Raw genomic sequence first — 24,427 nt, 5'->3', positions numbered from 1 at the left:
CCGCCCTCGTGCGCAAGCGCGGGGCCGTTGTGGCGGAGCGGTTGCGAACCCAGCGGTCTCCCGGAAGAGCTCGCGGAGGCGGTGGGCCGCGCAGGTTCGGAGGCCGGCCGGGCGGCTCGGCCCAGCCTGAAGCCCCTGCGTCTGCGTCCGCCGCCCGCGGTGTCCTCGGTAAGTCGACGGCCCTGCCGGAGTCCGGGAAAGCGCCCTGCGCGGTGCCGGGGTCCGGGACGTGGCAGGTGGGACCGACGAGTTGGCACCACACGGGAATGTCAAGGCTAAGGGATTCCAGTGAGATGTGGCGCATCTCTTTTGGGGGGGGGGGGGGGCTGGGAGGACTGGGCTTCAGCAACGCGGTGTATCCCCTAGAAGTCCGTGCCTGTAGCCCAGTTTGTCCCTACACGGCCTGGACCAGGGATGGCCCCGGGGAGCCTGGATGCTCAGTTTCGCTGGCAAGGGCATGCGCAGTTCACACCAGCGCACCTGCCCTGGGTCCGCAGCCCTCCAGACCTGTTAGATAGGGCCTGTCTTACCCCACCAGGAATTATCCTGAGACCAGCGTTTCCCCCCCACTGCAGTAGTGATGAGGAGGTTGGAATTGTGGTTGCCCTCAGACCCTTTTTCTTTGAGGCCTGTCTGGCGATCATGGCTGCCAGCAGTCTCCCAGTCCTAAGCTCTAACAGTCCCAAGATGGCTTCTGATATCCAGCAAGATTTGGCTGCTCTAGTAACTTTGCTTTGAAACTGGTTGGACCCTGACAGCCCGGTGTCTTTCCCAGAGGCCCCACCTGTGCCCCGGGCTATCCCTACATGGCCCACAGTGTGGTGCCTGTCTGCAGATATGCAGGACTTACAGTCCCGGAAAAGGGACCATCCCAGGGGAAACCGAGACCGGAAAGAGCCCATTGGTAGGGCTGGAGCTCTGGCCCTGGAGGCTAGGCCCCCGGCACAGGTCACGGGGCTGGAGTTCTCCTGAGGCCAGATGGCAGCCTGTGGGAGGGGGTCCCAAAGCCCTGGCCCGAAGCCTGAAGGTGTTGGAGGTGCGGGTTGGAGGGGAAGGGGGAGGGAGACCATGGGGCACTCTGGACATTTTGTGTAAAGTTCAAAGCAAGTTGTCTCTGTCCCCCGCCCCCATCCCCCATTCTCTCGGTCCAGGAAATTGCTTGAGGCTGTAAACCTTGCTTCCCTTCCAGAGGTAGAAACTGGACATAGTCTCCAGTGGAATCTCCCCCAGGAGCTTACATCCAGGGTAGTTTTCTTGGGCCTGTTCAAAATGACACTTTCATTTTCCTGATCCCTAGGATCTGTCGACATGAATCCCGTCATCGTGGTCCACGGTGGCGGAGCCAGTAATATCTCTAAGGACAGGAAAGAGCGGGTGCGTCAGGGCATCATCAGAGCTGCTACCGAGGGTTACAAAATCCTGAAGGACGGAGGGAGCGCAGTTGACGCTGTGGAAGGAGCTGTGACCGTCCTGGAAGATGATCCTGAGTTCAACGCAGGTAAACTTGCACTGCAGTTAGTAAATGATGCCAAATCAAGTTAATCTTCTCCCCCCTAAATACATCGAATCTGAAGTGTCAATCTAAGAAGCTTTTCAGTATAACTTCATATTTTAAGTTGACCAAGTTGCTTTAAGAATTTTTTAAATTCAGGGTTGCCTGGGTGGCTCAGTCAGTTAAGCGTCCAACTTCACTGAGGTCGTGGTCTCCAGGTTTGTGGGTTCCAGTGCCGCATCGGGCTCTGTGCTGACAACTCAGAGCCTGGAGCCTGCTTCAGATTCTGTGTCTGCCTCTCTCCCGCTCATACTCTGACTCTCTCTCTCTCTCAAAAATAAATAAACATACATACATACATAAAAGTAAAATAGAGAACCTGAAATCTAGGGATTAAAATACTTTGGGGGATGATACCCACCTGCCCAACATCTGTCAAAGAAAAGAATTTCAGGAAATCTGAACCAGTTAGTCATCAAATACTTCCTGAGTCTTGTTCATCCCCTTGCTTCTGCGCTCTTGAACACTTACACAAAATTTCTGAAGTCTGCCTGACCATAGATGAGGCATAAGTGCATCGTTATGGCTCTGTTGGTTGAGCCAGAATTTACCAGATGCTACTCCTTGCCAGCAGGAGGAGTGGCTTGCTGTTTCAGAGGGAGGCTTGTTAAATTACATACAGTTAGCAGTCAGGGCCCTCTGGCTGACAGAACACCCACTTATTCACAAAGGACTGTGTTGGAACAGGTCTTCTGGTCTCCCACCCTCTCTAAACTACTGGGATCAGTCATCTGCATGAACTGGGAAGTATGAATTCAGAATTGGAGTGGCTAGTTCTCATCTCTTTGCCCTGTACCAGAGCCTGCCATTCTAAGTGACTTGCTTCCACTGTCCCAGGTGTCTGCTCTGCAGCACATTAAGGGAAAAGAGAGTAGAATCATGCAATACGTGGCCTTTTGAGTCTGACAACACGTAGCTTTTGGAGTCTGGATTCTTCATTTAGCATAATGCGTTGGAGGGCCATCCGCGTTGACACAAGTGTGAATAGTCCATCTGTTTTTACTGTTGAGTAGTATTCCATTGTATGGATATACCACAGTGTCAGTCATTCACCAGCTGAAGGACATGGTCGATTTGGGGCCATTACAAATCGCTATAAACAGTTACATACAGGTTTTTGTGTGAATGTAAGTTTTTGTTTCTCTTGGGTTAATATTGAAGTTGGTCATGTGGCAAGTATATATTTAACTATTTGAAACTGCCAAACTGTTTTCCAGAGTGACTCCCACTTCCATTCCCGCCGGCAGCGTATGAAGGCTCTAATGACCCCACATCCCCACAAGCACTTGGTGGTGTCAGTATTTTTTATTTTAGCCATTGTCGTAGAGGTGTGGTGGGACCTCGTTCTGGTGGTAATTTCTGGCAAACGATGTTTATTTTAACATCTTTTCAAGTATTTTGTGAATTTCTTTATTGTGTTTTTTATTATTATTGAGTTTTAAGAGTTCTTTATATAGTCTAGATGCTGGTCTTTTATTAGATATGTGATTTGCAAATATTTTCTTCCAGTCTGTGGTTCGTCTTTTCTTTCTCTTAGCAGTGTCTTTCAAAGAACAGAAGTTCCTTATTTTGTAGGAATCCCATTTTTTTTAATAATTTTTTTTAATGTTTATTTATTTTTGAGAGAGAGCGTGAGCAAGGGAGAGGCAGAGAGAGAGGGAGACACAGAATCCGAAGCAGACTCCAGACTCTGAGCTGTCAGCGCAGAGCCCGATGCAGGGCTCGAACCCACAAACTCCAAGATCGTGACTTGAGCCAAAGTTGGACACTCAACCAGTTGAGCCACCTAGGCGCCCCTGGAGGAGTCCCATTTTTTAATGGGTTGTGCTTTTTGTGTCATACCTTAAGAAATATCTGCCTAACCCAGGGTCACAAATGTTTTCTCTTACGTGTCTTCTAGAAATTCTATAGTTTTAGGTTTTATATTTAGGCCTCAGGTCCATTTTTAATAATTTTTTGGGATAAGGTATGAGTTCTATGTCAAGGTTGTTTCTGCATGATTGTTCCAGTACCAGTTGTTGAAAAATCAACCTTTCTCCATAGAATTGCCCTTCCTCCCTTGTCAAAATCAGTTGACTTTCTATGTATGGGTCTATTGGTGGATTCTATTCCCTTGGTCTGTATGTGTAGCCTTTCACCAATACGACACTGTCTTGATTACTATAGTTTTATATTAAGTCTTAAAATCAGGTAGTAAGAGTCGTGTGTGTGTGTGTGTGTGTGTGTGTGTGAGAGAGAGAGAGAGAGACAGAGAGAGAGAGAGAGAGAGATTGTTTGGACTATTCTCGTCCCTTTGTCTTTCCCACAAATTTGAGAATTACCTTGTCAAGTTTTTACCAAAAAAAAAAAAAAAAAAAAAAACTTGCTAGGATTTTCGGTAGGACTGTGTTGACTCTATAGATCAGTTTAGGACAAACTGAAATCTTAACAAGACTGAGCCTTTCAATCCAATACTTCCAAACCACAGTATAAACTTCCATTTATTTAAATCTTTGATTTCTGTGGCACCTGAGTGGTTCAGTCAGTTAAGCATCTGACTCTTGGTTTCAGGTCAGGTCATGATCTAACACTTCGTGAGATCAAGCCCCGAGGCAGGCTCCATGCTGAGAGTGAGAACGCTCCTTGGGATTCTCTCTCCCTCTTTCTCTGCCCCCCTGCCCCACACTTTCATGCTGTCTCTCAAAGTAAATTAAACATTTAAAAAATAAAAATAAAAAAAGTAAATCTTTTATTTCTTTCATCAAGCGGGGGAAAGGGGTAGAGGGTGAGAGAGAATCTCAGGCAGGGTCAGTGCTGTCAGTGCAGAGCCCCATGCAGATCTTATGAACTATGAGATCATGACCTGAGCCAAAATCAAGAGTCGGTCGGCCGCTCAACTGCTCAACTGGCTGAACCACCCAGGTGCCCCTGTAAATGCTACTTTTTAAGATTACAGTTAGCAGTATGTGTTGCTAATATATGAAAATACAGTTGAGTTTTTTTCATACTTGCCATCTGTAGATTTTCTTTGGTGAGGTGTCTGTTAAGATCCTTGTCTGATTTTTTAATCAGGGTGTTTGTTTTCTTATTATTGAGTTTTAAGAGTTCTTTGTGTATTTTGGATAACAGGTCTTTATGAGATGTGCCTTTTACAAATACTTTTTTCCCAGTCTATGGCTTGTCTTCTCATTCTCTTGATAGTGTCCTTCATATGGCAGAAATTTTTTGTTTTAATGAAGTCCAGCTTAATTTCTTTTCTTTCATGGATGGCGATTTTGGTGTGGTATCTAAAAAGCCAAACCCAAGGTCATCTAAACCTTCTCCTGTGTTATCTTCTAGGAGTTTTATAGTTCTGCATTTTACATTTAGATCTGTGACCCATTTTGAATGGTTTTCATGAAGGGTGTAAGGTCTATGTCTAGATTCGGCTTTTTTGCATATGAGTGCCCAGCACTATTGTTCAAAGACTTATCTTTTTTGCTGCATTGGATTGCCTTTGTCTGAAGACTCTGAACCCAATTCCAGTGTGTATGAGTTTTCCCACACCAAGCACTTTTCCTACACCAGCTGGGTATCCTACAATTCAGCTCATTTCTGACACTATCTACCTAGACATAGCATCAGATTCCACAGGTCGAGGGCTCAGTCCCACCAGACTGTGCTCCACTTCAGACGCCAAGTGTAAATTCAGGTTGTTCCTTGTGCTTCTGACCTACTGGCTATAAATCAGAGGTTCCCACGACCCCCTCCTTGGGTTCAATCAGTTGCCAGAGAGGCTCAGAGAACTCAAGAAACCAGTTTACTCATTAGATCACCAGTTTATTACAAAAGATACAAATCAAAAGCAAGATGAAGGGGTACAGAGACAGGTGCCCAACAAAGGAACTTCTGTCTCCTTGGAGTTTGGGGCCTAGTACAGTGGCACATGGAAGCATTCTGGTTCTAACCTGGAAACTGTTCAGACCATATCCTTTTGGGTTTTCATGCCACCTCCATTACATAGACATGGTTAATTAAGTTCTTGGCCACTGGTGACCGATTCAGCCTCTAGTCTTTCTCCCCTCCCTGGAAATCGGGGACTGGACTGAAAGTTCTAACCCTCCAGCTATGGTTGGTTCCCTTGGCAACCAGCCCCCCCCCCCATCTTTAGGGGGTTTCTAAAAGTCACCTCATTAACATAAACTGAGTTATGGGTGAAAGCAGTTTGTCATGCGACAAGATATCCATTTCACCTTTGTGACACTGAAGTGATTTATGGAACTGAGGACGAAAGACCAAAAGTCGTAATAAAAGATGCTCCCATGGCACTCAACCCCTAGGAAATTCCAAGGGTTCTGGGAGCTGAGAGCCGGGAACCATGGGCAAAGACCAAAACATGTGTTTGTTATAAATCACGATGTCACAGCTCCTTTGTCACAGATTATTTTACCATATATGTATGTGGGTCTGTTTCTGGGCTCTCTGTTCTGGCCCATTGATCTATTTGTTCTTCACCAATACCACACTTTCTTGATTACCATTGCTTTATAGTAAATGTCATCTGCAAATAGAGACCATTTTGTTTCTTCTTTTACAGGCTTTATGACTTTTATTTATTTTCCTTGCATATTCCTCTGGCTAGACCATCCAATATTAGGTTGAATAGGAGTGGTGAGAGCAAACATCCTGTGCTAGTCCCAATTTTAAAGGGAAAGTCTTTCACCATTAAATAGAACGTTGGTTGTAGGATTTTATGGGTTCCCTTTATCAGGTTGGGGAGGTTTCCTTATTCTTAGTTTCCCAAGACTTTCTATCAGGTATGAATGTTGAAGCTTATCACATCCTCTTTCTGCATTATTGAAATGACCATATGGTTTTTCTTTTGTCTGTTGATATGGTGGATATCGATTGATTGGTTTTCGAATTTTGAACCAGGCTTGCATCCCTAGGGTTAACACCCCTCTGTCATTATGTGTTATCTTTTTTATTTATTGCTTGATTAGATTTGATAGTGTTTTCTTAAGGATTTTGCATCTATGTCCAAGAAAGATAGTGATCTGTGGTTTTATTTTCTTCTAACATCCATCTGGCTTTGATAGGAGGGTAATGTTGGCTTCAAATGATGAATTGGAAAGTACCCCTCCTCTTCTGTTTTGCTTGAAGAGTTTGTATAAAATCAGTATTATTTCTTTGTAAAAGTTTGGTAGTGAAGCCATCTGGGCCTGGAATTTCTTTTGGCTTTTTGTTTTGCTTTAATGGAAAGTTTTTTGCTAAGAAATCAATTTCTTCATTAGGTGTGGGACTATTCAAGTTATGTTTCTTCTTTGAGCTTTTTATGTTTTTCAAGGAATATTGCTATTTTGAATAAGATGTTGAATTTATAGGCTTAAGAGTTGTTTGCAATATGTCTTTATTTTTTAACGTCTGTAAGGTTTGTAGAGAGGTCCTCTCTGTCATTCTTGATTATTTGAATTTCTGTCTTTTCTTCTTGGTCAGTCTAGCTAGAGTTTATCAAGTTTTTCTTTTGTTTGGTTTCTTTTTCAAAGAACAGTAGCTTGTGGTTTTAGGAGGGTTTGCAGATTTTGAATTGTTTTTTCTCTTATTCTTTTTCTCTTCGGAATTTAAATGATTTATCTCTGTTATTTCCTTTCTTCAGCTTACTTTGGAAATAATTTACTGTTCTTTTTAGATCATAACTTGAGACCAGTCTTTTCTAATACAAGCACTTAATGCTTTAAATTTTCCTCTAAGTCCTGCTCTGATTGCATCCTACAAGTTTTCACATGTCTCTTCATTTTCATTCTGTTCAAAACATGTTATAATTTCCCTTGTGACTTCCTCATTGAAGCATGGTTTATTTACAAGTGTGATAATTTCAATGTATTTGTGGATTTTCCAAATATCCTTCTCATTTTTATTTTAATCATGGGACAATCAAAGCATATTTTGTGTAATGTACATTCTTTTGAACTTTGTAAGGTTTGGTTTTTGGCCCAGAATATGGTCTGTCTTGGTAAATATTCCATTTGCATTTATAAGAATATGTACTCTGCTATTGTTTATTGAAAGTTATATAAATTTCAGTAAGGTCAAGTTGGTTGATAACGTTATTTGGATCTTCTACACCTTGATTTTCTATTTCTGTTGATTCTTGAGAGAGGGATGAGGAGGTCTTTAATTGTAATTGTGGATTTCGCGATTTCTCTTCTCCTTTGACTTCATCAGTTTTGCTTCATATGCTTAGAAATTGTTGTTAGGTACACAGACTGCTGTCTTCTGTGTGAACTGATCCCTTCATCACTATGTAATGTCATTATTATTTAACATTCCTTGTCCTAGAGTCTACTTTGCCTGATACTAATCTAGCTGCTCACACTTTCATTTAATTCGTTTTAGCATTGCATAGCTTTTTCTGTTCTTTTACTTTTAACCTATTTGTATCTTTATATTTAAAGTGGATTTTTTTCAGGAGGACATAGTTGTATCTTACCTTTTTATGCAATTTGACCATCTCTTCTTTTTATCAGGGTGTTTACACCATTTACATTTAATGTGATTATTGATACGATCAGGTATAAATCTGTCAATCTTGTTATATGTTTTTTATTTGTCCAATCCATTCATTGTTCCTTTTTTTCCTCTTCTGTCATCTTTTGGGACAATTGAGTGTTGTTTATGATTCTGTCTTCTTTTGTTGGCCTAGTAGCTAGATAGTTTTTTAAGGGTGTTTTAGAGTTTATACTATACATCTCTCATTTGTCACAGTTTGCCTTCAAGTAATACCATACTTCACGCATAATGTAAGAACCTTATAACGGCATACTTGTTTTCCCTCTGCTAGCCTTCGTGCCATCATTGTCATGTATTTTACTTCTGTGTATGTTATAAATTGCCTAATACGTTGTTATTATTTTTCCTTTAAATGGTTATATTTTAAAGATATTGTTAAAATAAAGGGGAAAAGTATTTCTGCTTAGCCACATACTAGCCATTTCCAGTGCTTTTCCTTCCTTGGTGTGGATCATGACTGTTGTCCACTGTCCTTTTCCTTTTTCCTGAAAGACTTGCTTTAACATTTCCTGTATTGCACGTCTTCTACGGGTGAATTCTTTCAGCTGTTGTGTATCTGAAAAAGTCTTTGTTTTCAGTTTTTGAAAGATACTTTCACTAGGTATTAAATTCCAACTTGACAGGTTTTTTTTGGGGGGGGGGGGTTGTTGCTTTTAATTTCAGGACTTTAAAGATGTTGCTCCACTGTCTTCTGGTTTGCATCATTTCTGACAAGAAATGTATTCTCATTCTCATCTTTTTCTCACTTCCGAATGTGTCTCGCTCTATCTACTTCTAAGAGTTTCTATCTCCGGGCTCTTGGGTGGCTCAGTTGGTTAAGTGTCCAACCTTGGCTCAGGTCATGGTCTCGCCGTTTGTGAGTTCCAGCCCCATGTCAGGCTCTGTGCTGGCAGCTCAGAGCCTGGAGCCTGCTTCAGATTCTGTGTCTCCCTCTCTCTCTCTGCCCCTCCCCTGCCCATGCTCTGTCTCTCTCTCTCTCTTTCTCAAAAATAAGTAAACATGAAAAAAAAAAATTTTTTTTTAAGATTTTCTATCTGATTAGACCAAGGTGTTTGATCATAATGTGCCTGCATGTAGTTTTCTTCATGTTTCTTTTGCTTGGAGTTTATTGAGCTGCTCAGATCTGTGAATTTATAGTATTAATCAAATTTGATATTTTTGTATATTTTTTTTTCTTAAATATTTTCTTGTCCCTCTGTCTCCCCTCTCCTTTTAGGGACTCCAATTATATACATAGAGTGGGTTGCTTGAAATTGTCCACAAGCTCATTGATCCTCTGTTTGGTGGGTTTTTATCCTTTCTTCTTTTTCATTTTGGATAGTTTCTATTGCTATCTCTTCATAGTCATTACTATTTTCTGCTGTTGTGTCTTACTTTGTTTTAATCCCATCCAGTGTATTTTCCACTTCAGACTTTTTTTTTCATCTCTAGAAGTTCTGTTTGGGTCCTTTTTATGTTTTCCTCCATGTCCTGGTACATATAGAATATAGTTATAACAACTGTTTTATTAACATCTTTGTCTACTAATTCTGTCATTTATGTCATTTATGATCCATTACCATTAAGTGGGTTCTTTTTCCTCCCTATTATGGGTCATATTTTCTTACTTCCCTGTGTGCCTAGAAATTTCTTATTGGATACCAGACATTGTGAATTTTACCTTTTAGGTACTGGATAGTTTTGTAATCCTTTAAATATTCTTGAGCTTTGTTCTTATCCCATTTTACAGATGAGGAAACAGGCACAAGAGGTTAAGCATAGCTAGACTCATAGGCATTATCTAGGCAAAAAAAAGTTGGAGAAAGCATGCTGGTGGTAAGGAGAAGAGCATGCACAAGAGCCCAGAGTAGTGAGAACTTACGATACTTTCAGGGAAACCTAGTGTTTCAGTAAAATTAGCCAAGGAGGGGAGATAAAACCAGCAAAGGAGATCAGAGACCAGATCAGGGTTTCGTCCTTTTTATTTTGTAGGTAATGGGGCACCAAGCCAGATTTGTGTTTTCAAACATGCTTCTCTGGCAGCAAGTAGAAGATGAATTGAAGTTGGCAGCTTAGGGACGCCTGGGTGGCTCAGTCGGTTGAGCATCCGACTTCGGCTCAGGTCATGATCTCACGGTTCATAAGTTCAAGCCACGTGTCAGGCTTGTTGCTGTCAGCACAGAGCCCACTTTGGATCCTCTGTCCCCTTCTCCCTCTGCCCCTTCCCCGTTTTTACCCTCTCTCTCTCAAAAATAAAACATTTTAAAAAATAAAAAATAAACAAAGTCAGCAGCATAGAAGAAACCTGGGAGCCATTTCTAAGTTCTTAATTCTTGCTTTTCAACTTCTCTTTGGTTTTAGGTTGTGGATCTGTCTTGAATGTAAATGGTGACGTGGAAATGGATGCTAGTATCATGAATGGAAAAGACCTGTCTGCAGGAGCTGTCTCTGCAGTCCAGGGCATAGCAAATCCCATTAAACTTGCACGGCTTGTTATGGAAAAGGTATGTGACTGAAGCATCCTTTTTTGCAAGAAATTGCTACCGCCATACTTCAGTGACTAAATAGGACTTTTTAAGTACTTTAGTACTTCAGTGACTAAAATTTCCTACTCTAGGGAAATGCTTGCAAGCACTGTTCTCCTAAAGTCATATAAAAGAACAGAAGCAATCTATTTAAATTTGTCAAATAAGCCAAGACTCCAACTCTGTTGACAGTGTAGTTTGACTAGTAATCCCTTGACAGTAATTACTGTCTTCATGTTGTCTTCCTGTATTTTCTTCAGTTTTCTCTCAATGCATATGACTTAACACATACAAACGGAACAGACCTTGTTTAATAGCATGCGTTAAATTGGGGCGCCTGGGTCGCTCAGTCAGTTAAGCGTCCGACTTTGGCTCAGGTCATGATCTCACAGTCCGTAAATTCAAGCCCCGCGTCGGGCTCTGTGCTGACAACTCAGAGCCTGGAGCCTGCTTCGGATTCTGTGTCTCCCTCTGTCTGCCCTTCCACTGCTTGCACCCTGTCTCTCGCATTGTCTCAAAAATAAATAAACATTTTTTTTAAAAATTCAAAAAAAAATAGCATGTGTTAAATAAAAATGAATTCTGTTCTCTAAACTTAAGATCCTAGTAATATTCCATCATTTGGGGGTTTTTTTGAAAATACAAAATCTCGAGAGCGCCAGGCTGCTCAGCATTTAGAGAAGCAAGCCAGTGGAATTTGCACTTTTGAGGTTTTGTACCCAGAGAGAACTAATTATAGCCATACAATTGAAGCAGTTAAGAAGATTTTAACTGTTTCAGAAATCTAACCATTTCCCATTTCTTTCTGGCTGAAGACCACTCATTGCTTTCTGACTGACCAAGGTGCAGCAAAATTTGCGACAGCCATGGGGATTCCCACAGTTCCTAAAGAGCAGCTGGTGACAGAGAGAAACATAAGACGCCTAGAGAAAGAGAAGCATGAGAAAGGTGCTCCAAAGCCAGACTGTGAAAAGTAAGTGTATCTGCGGCTCACAGTCTGGGGAGTTACTCGACTGTGGAAGTTTGACAAATCTCTGATCACCTACAGTTCTTAAATAAGTCAAGAATCACTTGGTAGTTTCAGTGTTTGTACAAAATAATTCATAGTACAGAATGGAAACACTGCTCTTCTGACTCTTAAACTTGACCTCATTTATTACTTCTGTGAATAACCACTCAAATTAGGCCGAGACCTCCTTCTCCAAGATGACTGAATGGAAGAGTGCCTTGTGTTAATGTGTTAACTCCCGGATGCTTCCTGATCAGTCTCTTATTGAAAGCAGACCGGGCAGGCTCTGTACGATCTATCCTCTGAAGTTACTTAAACACTCTGTCCTAGTACAGAGAAATCAGGACAGCTCTTACAAGTTTGAATTAGTCGTATGTTCTGAATTACGGTTTTCTATATTAGATTTCAAAATCCCAAATAAAAGCCCCCTTATTCAAAGCAACATTTGAAAAGTAAAATTTGAATATGGCCTGGCAGTTTATAATGGGATATAATCTATTAACCCTGCGTACTCTTGAAGATTTATCATTTTTAACCAGCGGTATACTTTAATATCGCCTAGGGAGCTTTTTCACAGTACGCACGTCTGGCCCGCCTCCGCAAAGAATCTAACCCAAGAGGTCAGAAGTGAAGAGGCCAGGCAGGTGTGTTAGGAAAAAGTGTCCAGGTAATCCTGATGTGTCCCCAGCTTAAGAATCTATTTTACACGATTGGCCATATATTGGTAGCTGTTGATAAGGTTGTACGTACCTGTAAGCTGGAGTCACAGGAATGGGGTTGCTTTATTGATGGTCCGTGGGTGTTTTAATACATGTTGCCACATCGCTTTCCAAAAATTCTGCAATAGCACACCTCTCCACCAGCCATCATTGCCCCTAGATGTAAGCAAGAGAGACCCTGCCCCGGGTTCTACACTTCAGAGGACCCCCATGTCACAAATACACAAAACAGTTGGCTTATTACAGTCACCTGGGGCGCCTCTGTCACTCAGCAGTGGCCTGCATGACCCATAACCCTCATCATCCACTCTTGTGATTAACACCATTCAGCCCCCAGGGAAATGCTTCTCTGCATCTTGCTCTGTGTCTTGGAACCAAAGAGCACCTAAATCTAAAGATTTGTGGACTGTGCCACTGCTGATACCAGAAATGGACACTGCTTCGGAGTGGGGGAAGAATGGAGCAGCAGAAGGACTTAGGTAAGAGAAAAAGACAAATGAATAGCTTGTCAAATAAATTCTTAAGCAACAAAGTATTGTTTCCCAATAGTGCCAGATATTCAGTTTCCGACCTCCTTACATGTTTTATGCTGCGGTTCTGGCGGGATTCACGATTCGTGAATTAGTACAATGTCTGTGAGACTCACACGTGAGGACCGATTGCCGTGACTCTCAAATTCGCGGGTATGTAGGCCTAGACCAGCACGGTCCAGTAGAAAGACAAGAGCTACGTTTGAAGCCACATTAAAAATCCTAAAAAGAAACAGGTGAACTTAATATTGTTTAACCCAGTATATCCAAAGTGCCATATCAGCCTGTAATCAATATAAGAAATTATTTGAGATATTTTACATTCTTCTTTCATACTAAATCTTCAAAACCTGCCCCATATGCTGTGCCTGCGGCCCATCTCCCTGGGGGCTGCCCACGCTTCCAGAGGCCAGGGGCACAGGTAGCTCGCACCTGCCGCGTTGGACAGTGAGGGTCTGGACAGAACCTGCGTGAGGAACCAGCTCTTTATGTTGGCAGCTGAATGGACGCTGAATGTTAGAATTCGGAATGGTTTTATTTTTATAATATGTTAACATTTTCAACATTTGAGTAGTTTTGTTTCAAAATCTTGTATTTGCTAAGTGTAATTCATGTCTGACTTTAATGTTGATATTTACTATAAATAGATAATTTGGCATATTTCAAGATACACTTGAAAGTGTATCTGCAGTTCATTTATATTGATTCGGTTTTATTTGCTCTTCGTGTTTGATGAAAATACATCCTAATTTTGTACACTTTCAAGACAATCGCATCTTTTTTAATCCCTAGACAATTGAAAATGCGTGTTAAGTCAAGATTTTGATACGAAAAAGAATACAAAAGTGGAACTCACAAAGGAAAACAAAAAGCTGAAAGGAAAAAAAAGGAAAACAATCTTCCAGGACACACTCCGTGTGCATTTTAAAAAACAAAACAGTAAAGTAAGCGGCCTCCTTCCAGGACAATCCACTGAAAGTTCATAAGCAGGACATTCCAGCTTCTTGGTTCAGTGAAGATTGAATTACCCATCAAAACAGTGAAAATTAACGAGCATAGCATTCTTGCTACATCCTCCATTTGAGTAGTTCAGATGAAATCCCAGCAGTGCACATTCTGGACTAAAGGAAGATGACGTCATTGCTCATCATGAAGATTCACACACCGAAAGGACGCAATTGCTAGGATTGGAGGAAACAGGCGATAGATGAGAGCGGAAAAAGGAAAAGACGACATGGAGCATGGACGTGAGGTTCTTGGAAGAGTAATACCGCGTGTCCGATATTTAGCGAGGGCGGATGATGCTTTGCATGGCACTCTGTCAGCACAGTGTTGACAGAACCCAGTAGAAAATTTCCGGGCTTAGTAAAAATTATTTCAAAAGTTGATAAAACACCGAACATGTAATTAAGACAAAAAATAACGAAACTAATATGGTCACTGTCTAGGATAGAGAATTCAGACAGATTTTTTTTGTATTTTTTTTTTTAGTTTTTTTGTTTTTGTATTCTTGAGAGAGAGAGACAGAGCATGAGCGAGGGAGGGGCAGAGTGAGAGAGGGATGCAGAATCCAAAGCAGGCTCCAGCCTCTGAGCTCAGACGGATTAATTTAATGGGTAATAAGAGATGAAATCAAATACATAAATTTTTTTTAACAAAATACTCTGTTCAGCTAGAATGTACCATGGTCAGAAGACCTCTGGAGCAGCTAACATTTATATGTATCACTATGCGAGCCAGCGAAGAAAAACAAGTCAAAGTCAGTGGACATTTTATTGGCTTTATACCTGCTTTTTGAAGTAGGTGTTTTGGATTAAGAGAAGAAGTGGAAAACTTTCCATCTTGGTCGTGAATTTAAAAGACTCTCGGGGCGCCTGGGTGGCGCAGTCGGTTAAGCGTCCGACTTCATCCAGGTCACGATCTCGCGGTCGGTGAGTTCGAGCCCCGAGTCAGGCTCTGGGCTGATGGCTCGGAGCCTGGAGCCTGCTTCGGATTCTGTGTCTCCCTCTCTCTCTGCCCCTCCCCTGCTCACATTCTGTCTCTCTCTCTCTCTCTCTCTCAAGAACAAATAAACATTAAAAAAAAAATTTTTTTTAGAGACTGTCAAAAGCAAAATAAAAGATACCGTGAAGTTTGGCCAAGAATCCAGAAGTATTCCATGTGACAGGTAGGCTCACAGTTTAAATCTCTTTCTAGAAGGTGTGCCCCTGCTGTGCCGACAGCATCAATGTTGTGGGACAGGAGAGGGTCCGATCCGAGAATCACATTGATAAAAAGAGTTCCGTGAAACCACACAAGATCCTCAAGGAGAAAATTATGGACTTTAACAGTGAAATTAATTTTGAATTTATGCTCTCTATAGTCACTTAGTAGGAACTGTTCATTTCTATTGATAAGCTTAATAAAACCTTTAAAAATCTTTTTGGCTATTTTACATCTAAAAGGATTGAAAACGTGAAGTTTAGGGAAACAAAATCAAACTGGATGTGAAGTAAGCGAGAAAAATGACATTCCAATAAAAGGAAACCGAAAGAAGGAAGCAAAAATACTTGTGCGACTTGAAGGAGAAGATTCGTGTACAAATAACCCCCAGACCAGCTCCCATAGAGGCTGTTTTTCTGTTTATTACGTATCAGAGTATCATTTGAAGAGAGATTTGCGTACAAAGAACATACTTGTGCTTTAAGATTTTGTATAATACGCCGAAGGTACCCTGCGTGGATCTAGATTCCTGTTTAAGGTGACAGAAACGACTACAGCAAGCGATTGTGATTTATTTGATCAGATTAAAACATTTAGTAGAGTCTTCTGTTACAGCATTTTACCACATGCTGCCCTCGAGCATGTGAGCGTGCCAGTGTTCGAATCAGGAGGCACTTCCAAATCCAAGGATTGCTTGAGGAATTTTGTCGGTCATTCCAGCTGCTACTGCCTCAGCAGAGTGAAGCTTCGCCAAATTAAAATTAACTAAAAACCTGCCAAGAACTACACCGACTCAAAAAGATCTGTCTTATCTGGCAGTCGGTCAACAGAACAGAATGTTGTACGGACATACAGCTACAAGAGCGGCGGCTTCCCAAACTGAAAGCAAAGCAGGAGAGCCAGTCTTGTGGAGTAGACACTCAATCACTTACCGGGCCAGCCATCAACGGAGAACCCAGATGGGCATGATCATAATGAAATTAAGTCACCGCTGGTAGTTTGCCAAATTTCAGCCACATAAGAGCCATAGCTTTACAATATTTTTAAAAGCCTATGCATCGCTCTAAGAGAATAGAATGTATTTACAACTTCCAAGAAGTAAACATGGGGTATGGACCTCCATTTGTATTTGTAATCTTGCCTCAACGTGGGTCTGCCACCAGCTGAGACTGGGACTGCCTCTCTTCCTCTGACATGAGAAGGGTAACCTTGTCACTTTAATTTTTTTTTTATTTAGTAGGGTATTTTTAATGTTTGTTCATCCATTTTTGAGAGAGTGAGTGACCGAGCACGAGCAGGGGAAGGTGAGAGAGAGAGAGGGAGACACAGAATCTGAAACAGGCTCCAGCCTCTGAGCTGTCAGCACAGAGCCCCACGCGGGGCTCGAACCCACCAACTGTGAGATCATGACCTGAGCCAAAGCCGGATGCTCAACCGACTGAGCCACCCAGTCGCCCTAAACTTGTTGCTTTAATTTGCTGTTCCTGGACTATTAACAAGTTTGAGCATTTGGCATTTGTCTGTGGTTCATTCGTTTCTGTGAATGTGCCTGTGTCCTGTGATCATTTTTTCTTCCTTGCCGTTGGCGTCCCTCCTCCTCAGTGTTAAGGCTGTCTTCTCTGTTAAAAAAATGTTTCCAGCCCAGCCTGCTTCTCCCACACCACAGCACCACCCTCACACAGACCACCGACTCTTCAAACCCCCTGACCACTCTCTAGTTCCAGTCTCATCTCCCTCTGCCAACATACATTTGCTAGAATAATCGTGTTAAGAGAGACTTTGTGTACAAATGTGGCATACATACAGAGGTGCATAAATCTTTTTTAATAACTCATGTAATTTTTTAATTTTTTTTTTCTTTTTGAGAGAGAGAGTGCACGAGCCAGGGAGGGGCAGAGAGAGAGGGAGACACAGAATCCAAAGCAAGCTCCGGGCTCTGAGCTGACAGCAGAGAGCCCGACGCGGGGCTCACACCCACGAACTATGAGATCATGACCTGAGCCGAAGTCGGACACTGCACCGACTGAGCCACCAGGCACCCCAGACGTGCATAAATCTTATGTACCCCTAGTGAGTTTTCACAGGGTGGACACACCCATGCAATCGGCCCCCAGATCAGGAAACAGCGTATCGCCATTCCTTTTCTTCATCGTCCGGTTTCTCGGATTCATCCATGTATTGTTTGCAGCGGCAGCTTACCGCCCCCCCCCACCCCCCGCCGGCATCATTCTGTTTCGTGGCTGTGTCCCCACTCATTTACTCCACCTCTGCTGGACATTTGTGTCGTTTTCCGTTTTCCATTACTACGAACCGTCCTGCTGCGAACATCTGGGTGTCCTCTTTTGGTGAACACTCCACATTTCTGCCGGAAGACTGTAGAAACGCTGGAGCGTTGTTGCTAAGTCAGCTTCAGTGGATTCCACCAGATGGTTTTCCAAAGGGGTGTGGGCACCAGTTTACGTTTCCAGCAGGAATGACGGGGCATCCCAGCCCTGCACGTCCTGGCCACACCTGGTACCAAGTCTTCCTCATTTTAGCCACCCTGGTGGACGCGCGTCGTGGTGAGAATAGTATTTTTAAAGCTTAACTCCTCTTGTGACAAGATGAGCCTTGGCTCAAGTGCTCCAGTGTCTCCCCGCCTCCCGAGTGAAAGCCCTGACGACGGCCTTTGCGTAGGAGAACCAGGTGATTTAGTATTCAAATTGGAACTTGATTTTGAGAGCGAAGGTGAAACAAGCAGGGACAAAAGGCATAAGTCAGGACTGTCGTAGGTAACCGGGGTGCACGGTCACCCCGCCCATCAGAGCCTTCATGGTCTGGCTGCTGGCCGTCCCTCCTCACTCTCCCTCACTTTATTCTCTCCAGCCACAGTGCCCTCCAGATTCCATGAGTTTAGCAATCATGTTGCTGCTTCAGGAGCGTTCTCCCCAGCGATCGGCACAGCTTGCCCTCACCTCCTTCAGAGAGGCCCTGTGTCGAGGTGTCTCCATGCTTCTGGACTCGTGGTAGTTTTTCCTGTCGTTCCATAAAGCAAATTTGTATTGCTCTGCTGCCCTCTGCCCCCCAAACGCAAGCTGCACAGGAGAAGGGACGTGGTCGATTCAGCTCCCTGCTGTGCCCGGCACTTTGTGCCTCAAGTACAGTTCATTATAGAACCTGGGTGGCAGGTATAGAGCTGTGATTGTACTGTATTACATTCTTCTCACTTTTTTACTTGAAAATGTATAATAAAATGTTAGAGAAAACAATAACCTATCTCGTCTTTGCAGCAAGTGCCATGAAAGAGGCAAAGTGGGGTCTGACGGGCAGCATCAGCCTCACCTGGGAGGTTGTGAGAAATGCAGGGTCTTCGGTCCCGCCCTGTACCCACCAACTCGGGATCTCTGGGGTGGGCCCGGGGATCCAAGGGGTTTTCATGCACACTGAAGTTTGAGATGCGCCTTTTGTTTTGAGGGAGCATGCGCATGAGCAGGGGAGAAGGGCAGAGGGAGAGAGAGAGAATCCTGAGCAGGGGAGAAGGGCAGAGGGAGAGAGAGAGAATCCTGAGCAGGGGAGAAGGGCAGAGGGAGAGAGAATCCTGAGCAAGGGAGAAGGGCTGAGGGAGAGAGAATCCCAAGCAGGCTCCATGCTCAGCGCAGAGCCAGATGAGGGGCTCGATCCCATGACCCTGGGATGATGACCTGAGCCGAAATCAAGAGTCAGACGCTCAATCGACTGAGCCACCCTGGTGCCCCAGCACCCAGTTGCTTTGTCCCCATTTTATAGGTGGGGAAAATGAGACCCAGAGAAGAAAACTTAGCAAGTAAGTCACAGCTAGAGGTCAGAGGTGCTGGGATCAGATGTGCTCTTGAAGCCGAGGTCTAGAAGAGTGTCTAGTAATCTACCCGACCTGCAGAATAAAAAGCAAACGGGCTTTCTTTGCCATTTCCGTGAGTCAGGAATATTGGGATCAAAGTGTGGCCCGTTTGCCATTAACCTGTAATGTGGGAATGTAAGTGCTGTTAAGTTACGTTGTTACCTGTGGGAGTGTTTCTCGTCTCAGCCTGTCACTTCTCTATTTTTGGCAGAAACCTAGGAACCGTGGGCGCCGTGGCCTTGGACTGCAACGGAAACGTGGCCTACGCGACCTCGACGGGGGGCATCGTGAATAAAATGGTCGGCCGGGTTGGGGACACGCCATGCATAGGTGGGCCTCACCGATGGCTCTGCCCCTTCCCATCCACAGTCACCCACCTGGCTTTGGGGAGGACTTGGAGAGGGAGACGGGGGAGGCTCCAGTTGTCCCCCATGAGCCCCCGAGGGCCTCTTCCCTCTAGCCCCGTTTTCGGGATCTGCAGACTTCGTCCCAGAGGGTTACATACACGAACCCTCTTCCCAGTCCTGGGCTCAAATTAACAAACAGAAAAAGCTGAGAATTTCAGTGGGCAGTTACTGGATCTGAGTGGCATGAAAGCCACACGTTGCTGATACAGCGACGTTACGAGTGGAAGTGTTTGCGTGGACACCGAAGCACATGGCCTCATTCTGGAAGCGGGGTGAGGGGCGGGGGTAGGCGTGGCTGTATATGCCTCGCCCTGTGCAGACCACCCGCGTGCCCTCGGGGAGCTGTTCCAGGAAGGGTCAGTCCTGCCCTCCCTCCCGGGGCTCCCTTCATCCCCCTGGTTTCAGGGTCATCACCTGGCGCTTTGTTCACACTAAAGCGTCACAGCTACTGACCTTTGTCCACACTTTGGCACTCTTTGGGATTCAGTATTTACGTAGCCTTAGACTTGATCTGTGTTTGACTTTCTTCACTGTTGTCACTTTTTTGGGGCAGGATCTGGAGGTTATGCTGACAATAACATTGGTGCCATTTCAACAACGGGGCACGGGGAGAGCATCCTGAAGGTGAATCTGGCCAGACTCACTCTCTTCCACGTAGAACAAGGTACATAGAACAAATGCATACTGTCTGAAGACGAGTGAACGGAAGGTCTTCGTAAATAGGAGGGAAAGTAGATGAAACCCTTTTTAATTTGCTTTAGATGTTCCTTTCAGGCTGTTACCTACTTTGACTTCTTCCCACCTTCTGTTAGGATTTGGAAAGAAGTGCGTTTAGAATATTGTCTGCGTTGGGCATCTTGGGCAGTAGAGAGACTTTGAGCCTGGGTGTGGGAGAAAAGCAGGTCTGCTTAGGCTGAAGTCAGGTTCTGCCTCAGTGCACAGAGGGTCTTTTACGGTGAGGACCCTTCTAAGAAGCATTCACATAGAAATCGTTTGGGGGCACCTGGGTGGCTCAGTCGGTTGAGCATCCAACTCTTGATTTTGGCTCAGGTCATGAGCGCACGGTTCGTGAGATTGAGCCCCACGTCGGGCTGCATGCTGACAGCATGGAGCCTGCTTGGGATTCTCTCTCTCCCTCTGTCTCTGCCCCTCTCCCACTCGCACAGGCACATGTGCTCCCACACTCGCTCACTCGCTCTCGCGATAAATAAGCATTTAAAAAAAAGAAAAAAGAAATCATTTGCCCAGAATCTTTGTTAACTCACTTTGGTTTTTCATACTACAAATGATTTTCCCATCAGATTTCTTTTTATTGAAAGGTTGTTTCACAGCCTCTCCTTGTTTTCAGGAAAAACACTGGAAGAGGCTGCCGACATGTCGTTGGGTTATATGAAGTCAAAGCTGAAGGGTTTAGGCGGCGTCATCTTGGTCAGCAAAGCAGGAGACTGGGCAGTGAAGTGGACCTCTGCCTCCATGCCCTGGGCGGCCGCCAAGGACTGCCAGCTGCACTCTGGAATTGACCTTGATGAGACCAATGTCACTGACCTGCCCTAGGGCCGTGAAGATTGTATTCTAGGTGCTATCCTGGAAGGAAAGTCCAGCTTCCTGGTGTGGAGATTTAGCTTAATTAATTAGATCTAGAAATGGAAAATTCTGCAGTCTGTCACTGTTTTGTCGCCTTGATCAATGAGTATCTGAGTGTTTGGTTGAGGGGCAGATCTGAAAGTGCTCAGAGAAATCCCCCTATTAAGGTCAAAGTAAGACTAGTCCACATGACCAAGTCCTGAGTCTTCCTCCTGAATCGGCCCCAGCGTCTTAGGTTAGAAAGAAATGACATCATCTGATGGGACAGCAGCCGCCTGCGTGCAGGGAGCGTTGTCTGGTAGTGGGAGACCCCCAGCGGAGCGGGGGGGCCCAGCCAGATGCTCCCGGGGTTCCCACGGTTGCAGGCTCTCCACGGGACCCAGTGAAGGGCGAGGCGGGAAGGAAAGGACCCAGCGGCATATCTGAAAGTACACAGAAGCAGCAGAGCTCGTGGGCCAAGTCCCAGAGAACCGCAGAATGCTGCGGAGTTCACTTTGAGTCAGAAGAATGTCAGGGGAAAGAACCTGGAAGAGGATAAACTGAGTTTTCTAAGAAAGTTCGGGTCTCCTCTGACTTACTAATGTAGAGCTGTTTGCAGACACTTCAAAAGTGCCCCCTGGAGGTGAGGGGTCTGGGGGGGGGGGGTGGGCGCTCTGCGGAGCTCCTGCCAGCCTGAGGGCCCTCCGGGACTCCCACGGGAGTCCGCCCACCTGGCATTTGCCACCAGCCTCCGCCCGCTGGAGGCCCTCCGGGTCCTCGTGCTGGGTAACGGGGCCCCGGACCTCCCCGCCTCGGCCATGTCGGGGGCGCCCAGCCCACAGGGCTGCATGGGGGCCTCCTGCGTCCTCGCGCTGTCTGGCGGGCGTGTGCACAACGTGGTCGGCACGGGGAAAACAGTAATTTCCTCAGTGGAGGCTACTTCTGTTAATCTCTCTTTACACTGGAAATGGTATTTCTGCTGTGATAATTTTTTAGTCTTGTCAGGTCTTCTCTCTGGAAAGAAACTGCTTAACTTAAAATTCCATGTGCCACTAATAAAATCTATTTTGAAAGAATAACAGTGTGGTTAGGAGTCACTGTTGACAGAGACCAGAATGTCCATATTGGGCATGTTGGAGGGTGTTCAGAGGAAAGGAGCCTTTTCTGAACAGGTAAGGGAGAGACCCGACCGCCGCTCACGGGGATCAGCAGGGCTAATGATCAGCATTCTCACGGTTTGCCAGACAGCCGCCAGCTTCCAGCTCCCGGTGGGAAGAGACTCATAAATATGGAGAACAAACAGGGTTACTGGCAGGGGTGGGCTAACTGGGTCAGGGGCACTAAGGAATCTCCTGAAATCATTGTTGCACTATATGCTAACTAATTCGGATGTAAATTTTAAAAAATAAAATTTAAAAATTAAAAGAGGGGGATCCTGGGAAGATGGCGGCATAGGAGGATGCTGGGCTCACCGCACGACCTGCTGATCACTTATATTCCACCTACACCTGCCTAAATAACCCAGAAAACCACCAGAAGACTAGCAGAACGGAGTCTCTGGAGCCAAGCGCAGATGAGAGGCCCATGGAAGAGGGGCCCCTCCGGAAGCGGATCTCTGAAGGAAAAGCGAGCTGAGCCTGCCCCTCCCAACCCGTGCACCTTGCCGATCCGCCCCAGCTAATACGCCAGATCCCCAGCACCACAAGCCTGGCAGTGTGCAAGTAGCCCAGACGGGCCACGCCACCCCACGCCCCTAGGAGAGGGGAAAAGAAGGCACACACCAGTCTGACTGTGGCCCCAAAGGTGGGCTGGGGGCAGACATCGGGTCTGACTGCGGCCCCGCCCACCAATGCAAGTTATTCAAGACAGCACAGGGGAAGTGCCCCGCAGTCCCGCACCACTCCAGGGACTACCCAAAACGACAAAACAGAAGAATTCCCCTCAAAAGAATCTCTAGGAAATAGCGACAGCTAACGAACTGATCAAAAACGATTTAAACAATATAACAGAAAGTGAATTTAGAATAATAGTCATAAAATTAATCGCTGGGCTTGAAAACAGTATAAAGGACAGCAGAGAATCTCTTGCTACAGAGATCAAGAGACTAAGGAACAGCCAAGAGGAGCTAAAAAATGCTATCAATGAACTGCAAAATAAAATGGAGACAACTACGGCTCGGATTGAAGAGGCAGAGGAGAGAATAGGTGAACTAGAAGATAAAATTATGGAAAAAGAAGAAGCTGAGGAAAAGAGAGATAAAAAAAAATCCAGGAGTATGAGGGGAAAATTAGACAACTAAGTGATGCACTGAAGAGAAATAATCTTCGCATTAACTGGTATTCCAGAGGAGGAAGAGAGAGGGAAAGGTGCTGAAGGTGTACTTGAAGAAATCATAGCTGAGAACTTCCCTGATCTGGGGAAGGAAAAAGGCATTGAAATCCAAGAGGCACAGAGAACTCCCTTCAGACATAACTTGAATCGATCTGCACGACATATAGTGAAACTGGCAAAATACAAGGATAAAGAGAAAATTGTGAAAGCAGCTAGAGATAACATGCTCTAACATATAAAGGGAGACCTATAAGACTCGTGACCAATCTCTCTACTGAAACTTGGCAGGCCAGAAAGGAATGGCAGGAGATCTTCAATGTGATGAACAGAAAAAATATGCAGCCGAGAATCCTTTATCCAGCAAGTCTGTCATTTAGAATAGAAGGAGAGATAAAGGTCTTCCCAAGCAAACAAAAACTGAAGGAATTCGTCACCACTAAACCAGCCCTACAAGAGATCCTAAGGGGGATCCTGTGAGACAAAGTACCAGAGACATCACTACAAGCATGAAACCTACGGACATCACAATGACTCTAAACCCATATCTTTCAATAATAACACTGAATGTAAATGGACTAAATAAGCCAACCAAAAGACGTAGGGTATCAGAATGGATAAAAAAACAAGACCCATCTATTTGCTGTCTTCAAGAGACTCATTTTAGACCTGAGGACACCTTCAGATTGAGAGTGAGAGGATGGAGAACTATTTATCATGCCACTGGAAGTCAAAAGAAAGCTGGAGTAGCCATACTTATATCAGACAAACTAGACTTTAAATTAAAGGCTGTAACAAGAGATGAAGAAGGGCATTATATAATAATCACAGGGTCTATCCATCAGGAAGAGCTAACAATTATAAATGTCTATGTGCCGAATACGGGAGCCCCCAAATATATAAAACAATTACAGACATAAGCAACCTTATTGATAAGAATGTGGTAATTGCAGGGGACTTTAACACTCCACTTACAGAAATGGATAGATCATCTAGACACACGGTCAATAAAGAAACAAGGGCCCTGAATGATACATTGGATCAGATGGACTTGACAGATATATTTAGAACTCTGCATCCCAAAGCAACACAATATACTTTTTTCTCGAGTGCACATGGAACATTCTCCAAAATAGATCACATACTGGGTCAGAAAACAGCCCTTCATAAGTATACAAGAATTGAAATCATACCATGCATACCTTCAGACCACAATGCTATGAAGCTTG

At 44.4% G+C, this 24,427-nt stretch overlaps 1 protein-coding gene across 1 annotated transcript; it reads left to right on the top strand.

The window, feature by feature from the left end:
- Positions 1–32: 32 nt before the first annotated feature.
- Positions 33–21,949, top strand: ASRGL1 (asparaginase and isoaspartyl peptidase 1). Its single transcript, XM_019414664.2, has 7 exons — positions 33–168; positions 1,298–1,498; positions 10,421–10,563; positions 11,400–11,557; positions 19,112–19,230; positions 19,861–19,971; positions 20,656–21,949. Exons 2-7 carry the CDS (start codon positions 1,309–1,311, stop codon positions 20,859–20,861), a joined length of 927 nt encoding a protein of 308 aa, XP_019270209.2. The 5' UTR covers positions 33–168; positions 1,298–1,308; the 3' UTR covers positions 20,862–21,949.
- The last annotated feature ends 2,478 nt before the right edge of the window (positions 21,950–24,427 follow it).

The sequence above is a fragment of the Panthera pardus genome, unplaced genomic scaffold, assembly GCF_024362965.1.
Source record: "Panthera pardus isolate Hobbes unplaced genomic scaffold, ASM2436296v1 HiC_scaffold_12, whole genome shotgun sequence".
Lineage (NCBI taxonomy): Eukaryota > Metazoa > Chordata > Mammalia > Carnivora > Felidae > Panthera > Panthera pardus.
This window is presented reverse-complemented; position numbering and strand designations above follow the sequence as displayed.

Bases quoted from the DNA above. Each gene is read 5' to 3' on its own strand.
- ASRGL1 (XM_019414664.2), top strand. From the start codon at position 1,309: ATGAATCCCGTCATCGTGGTCCACGGTGGCGGAGCCAGTAATATCTCT. The intron at 1,499-10,420 runs GTAAACTTGCAC...CTTTGGTTTTAG, and splicing joins TGATCCTGAGTTCAACGCAG to GTTGTGGATCTGTCTTGAAT. The intron at 19,231-19,860 runs GTGGGCCTCACC...TTTTTGGGGCAG, and splicing joins TGGGGACACGCCATGCATAG to GATCTGGAGGTTATGCTGAC.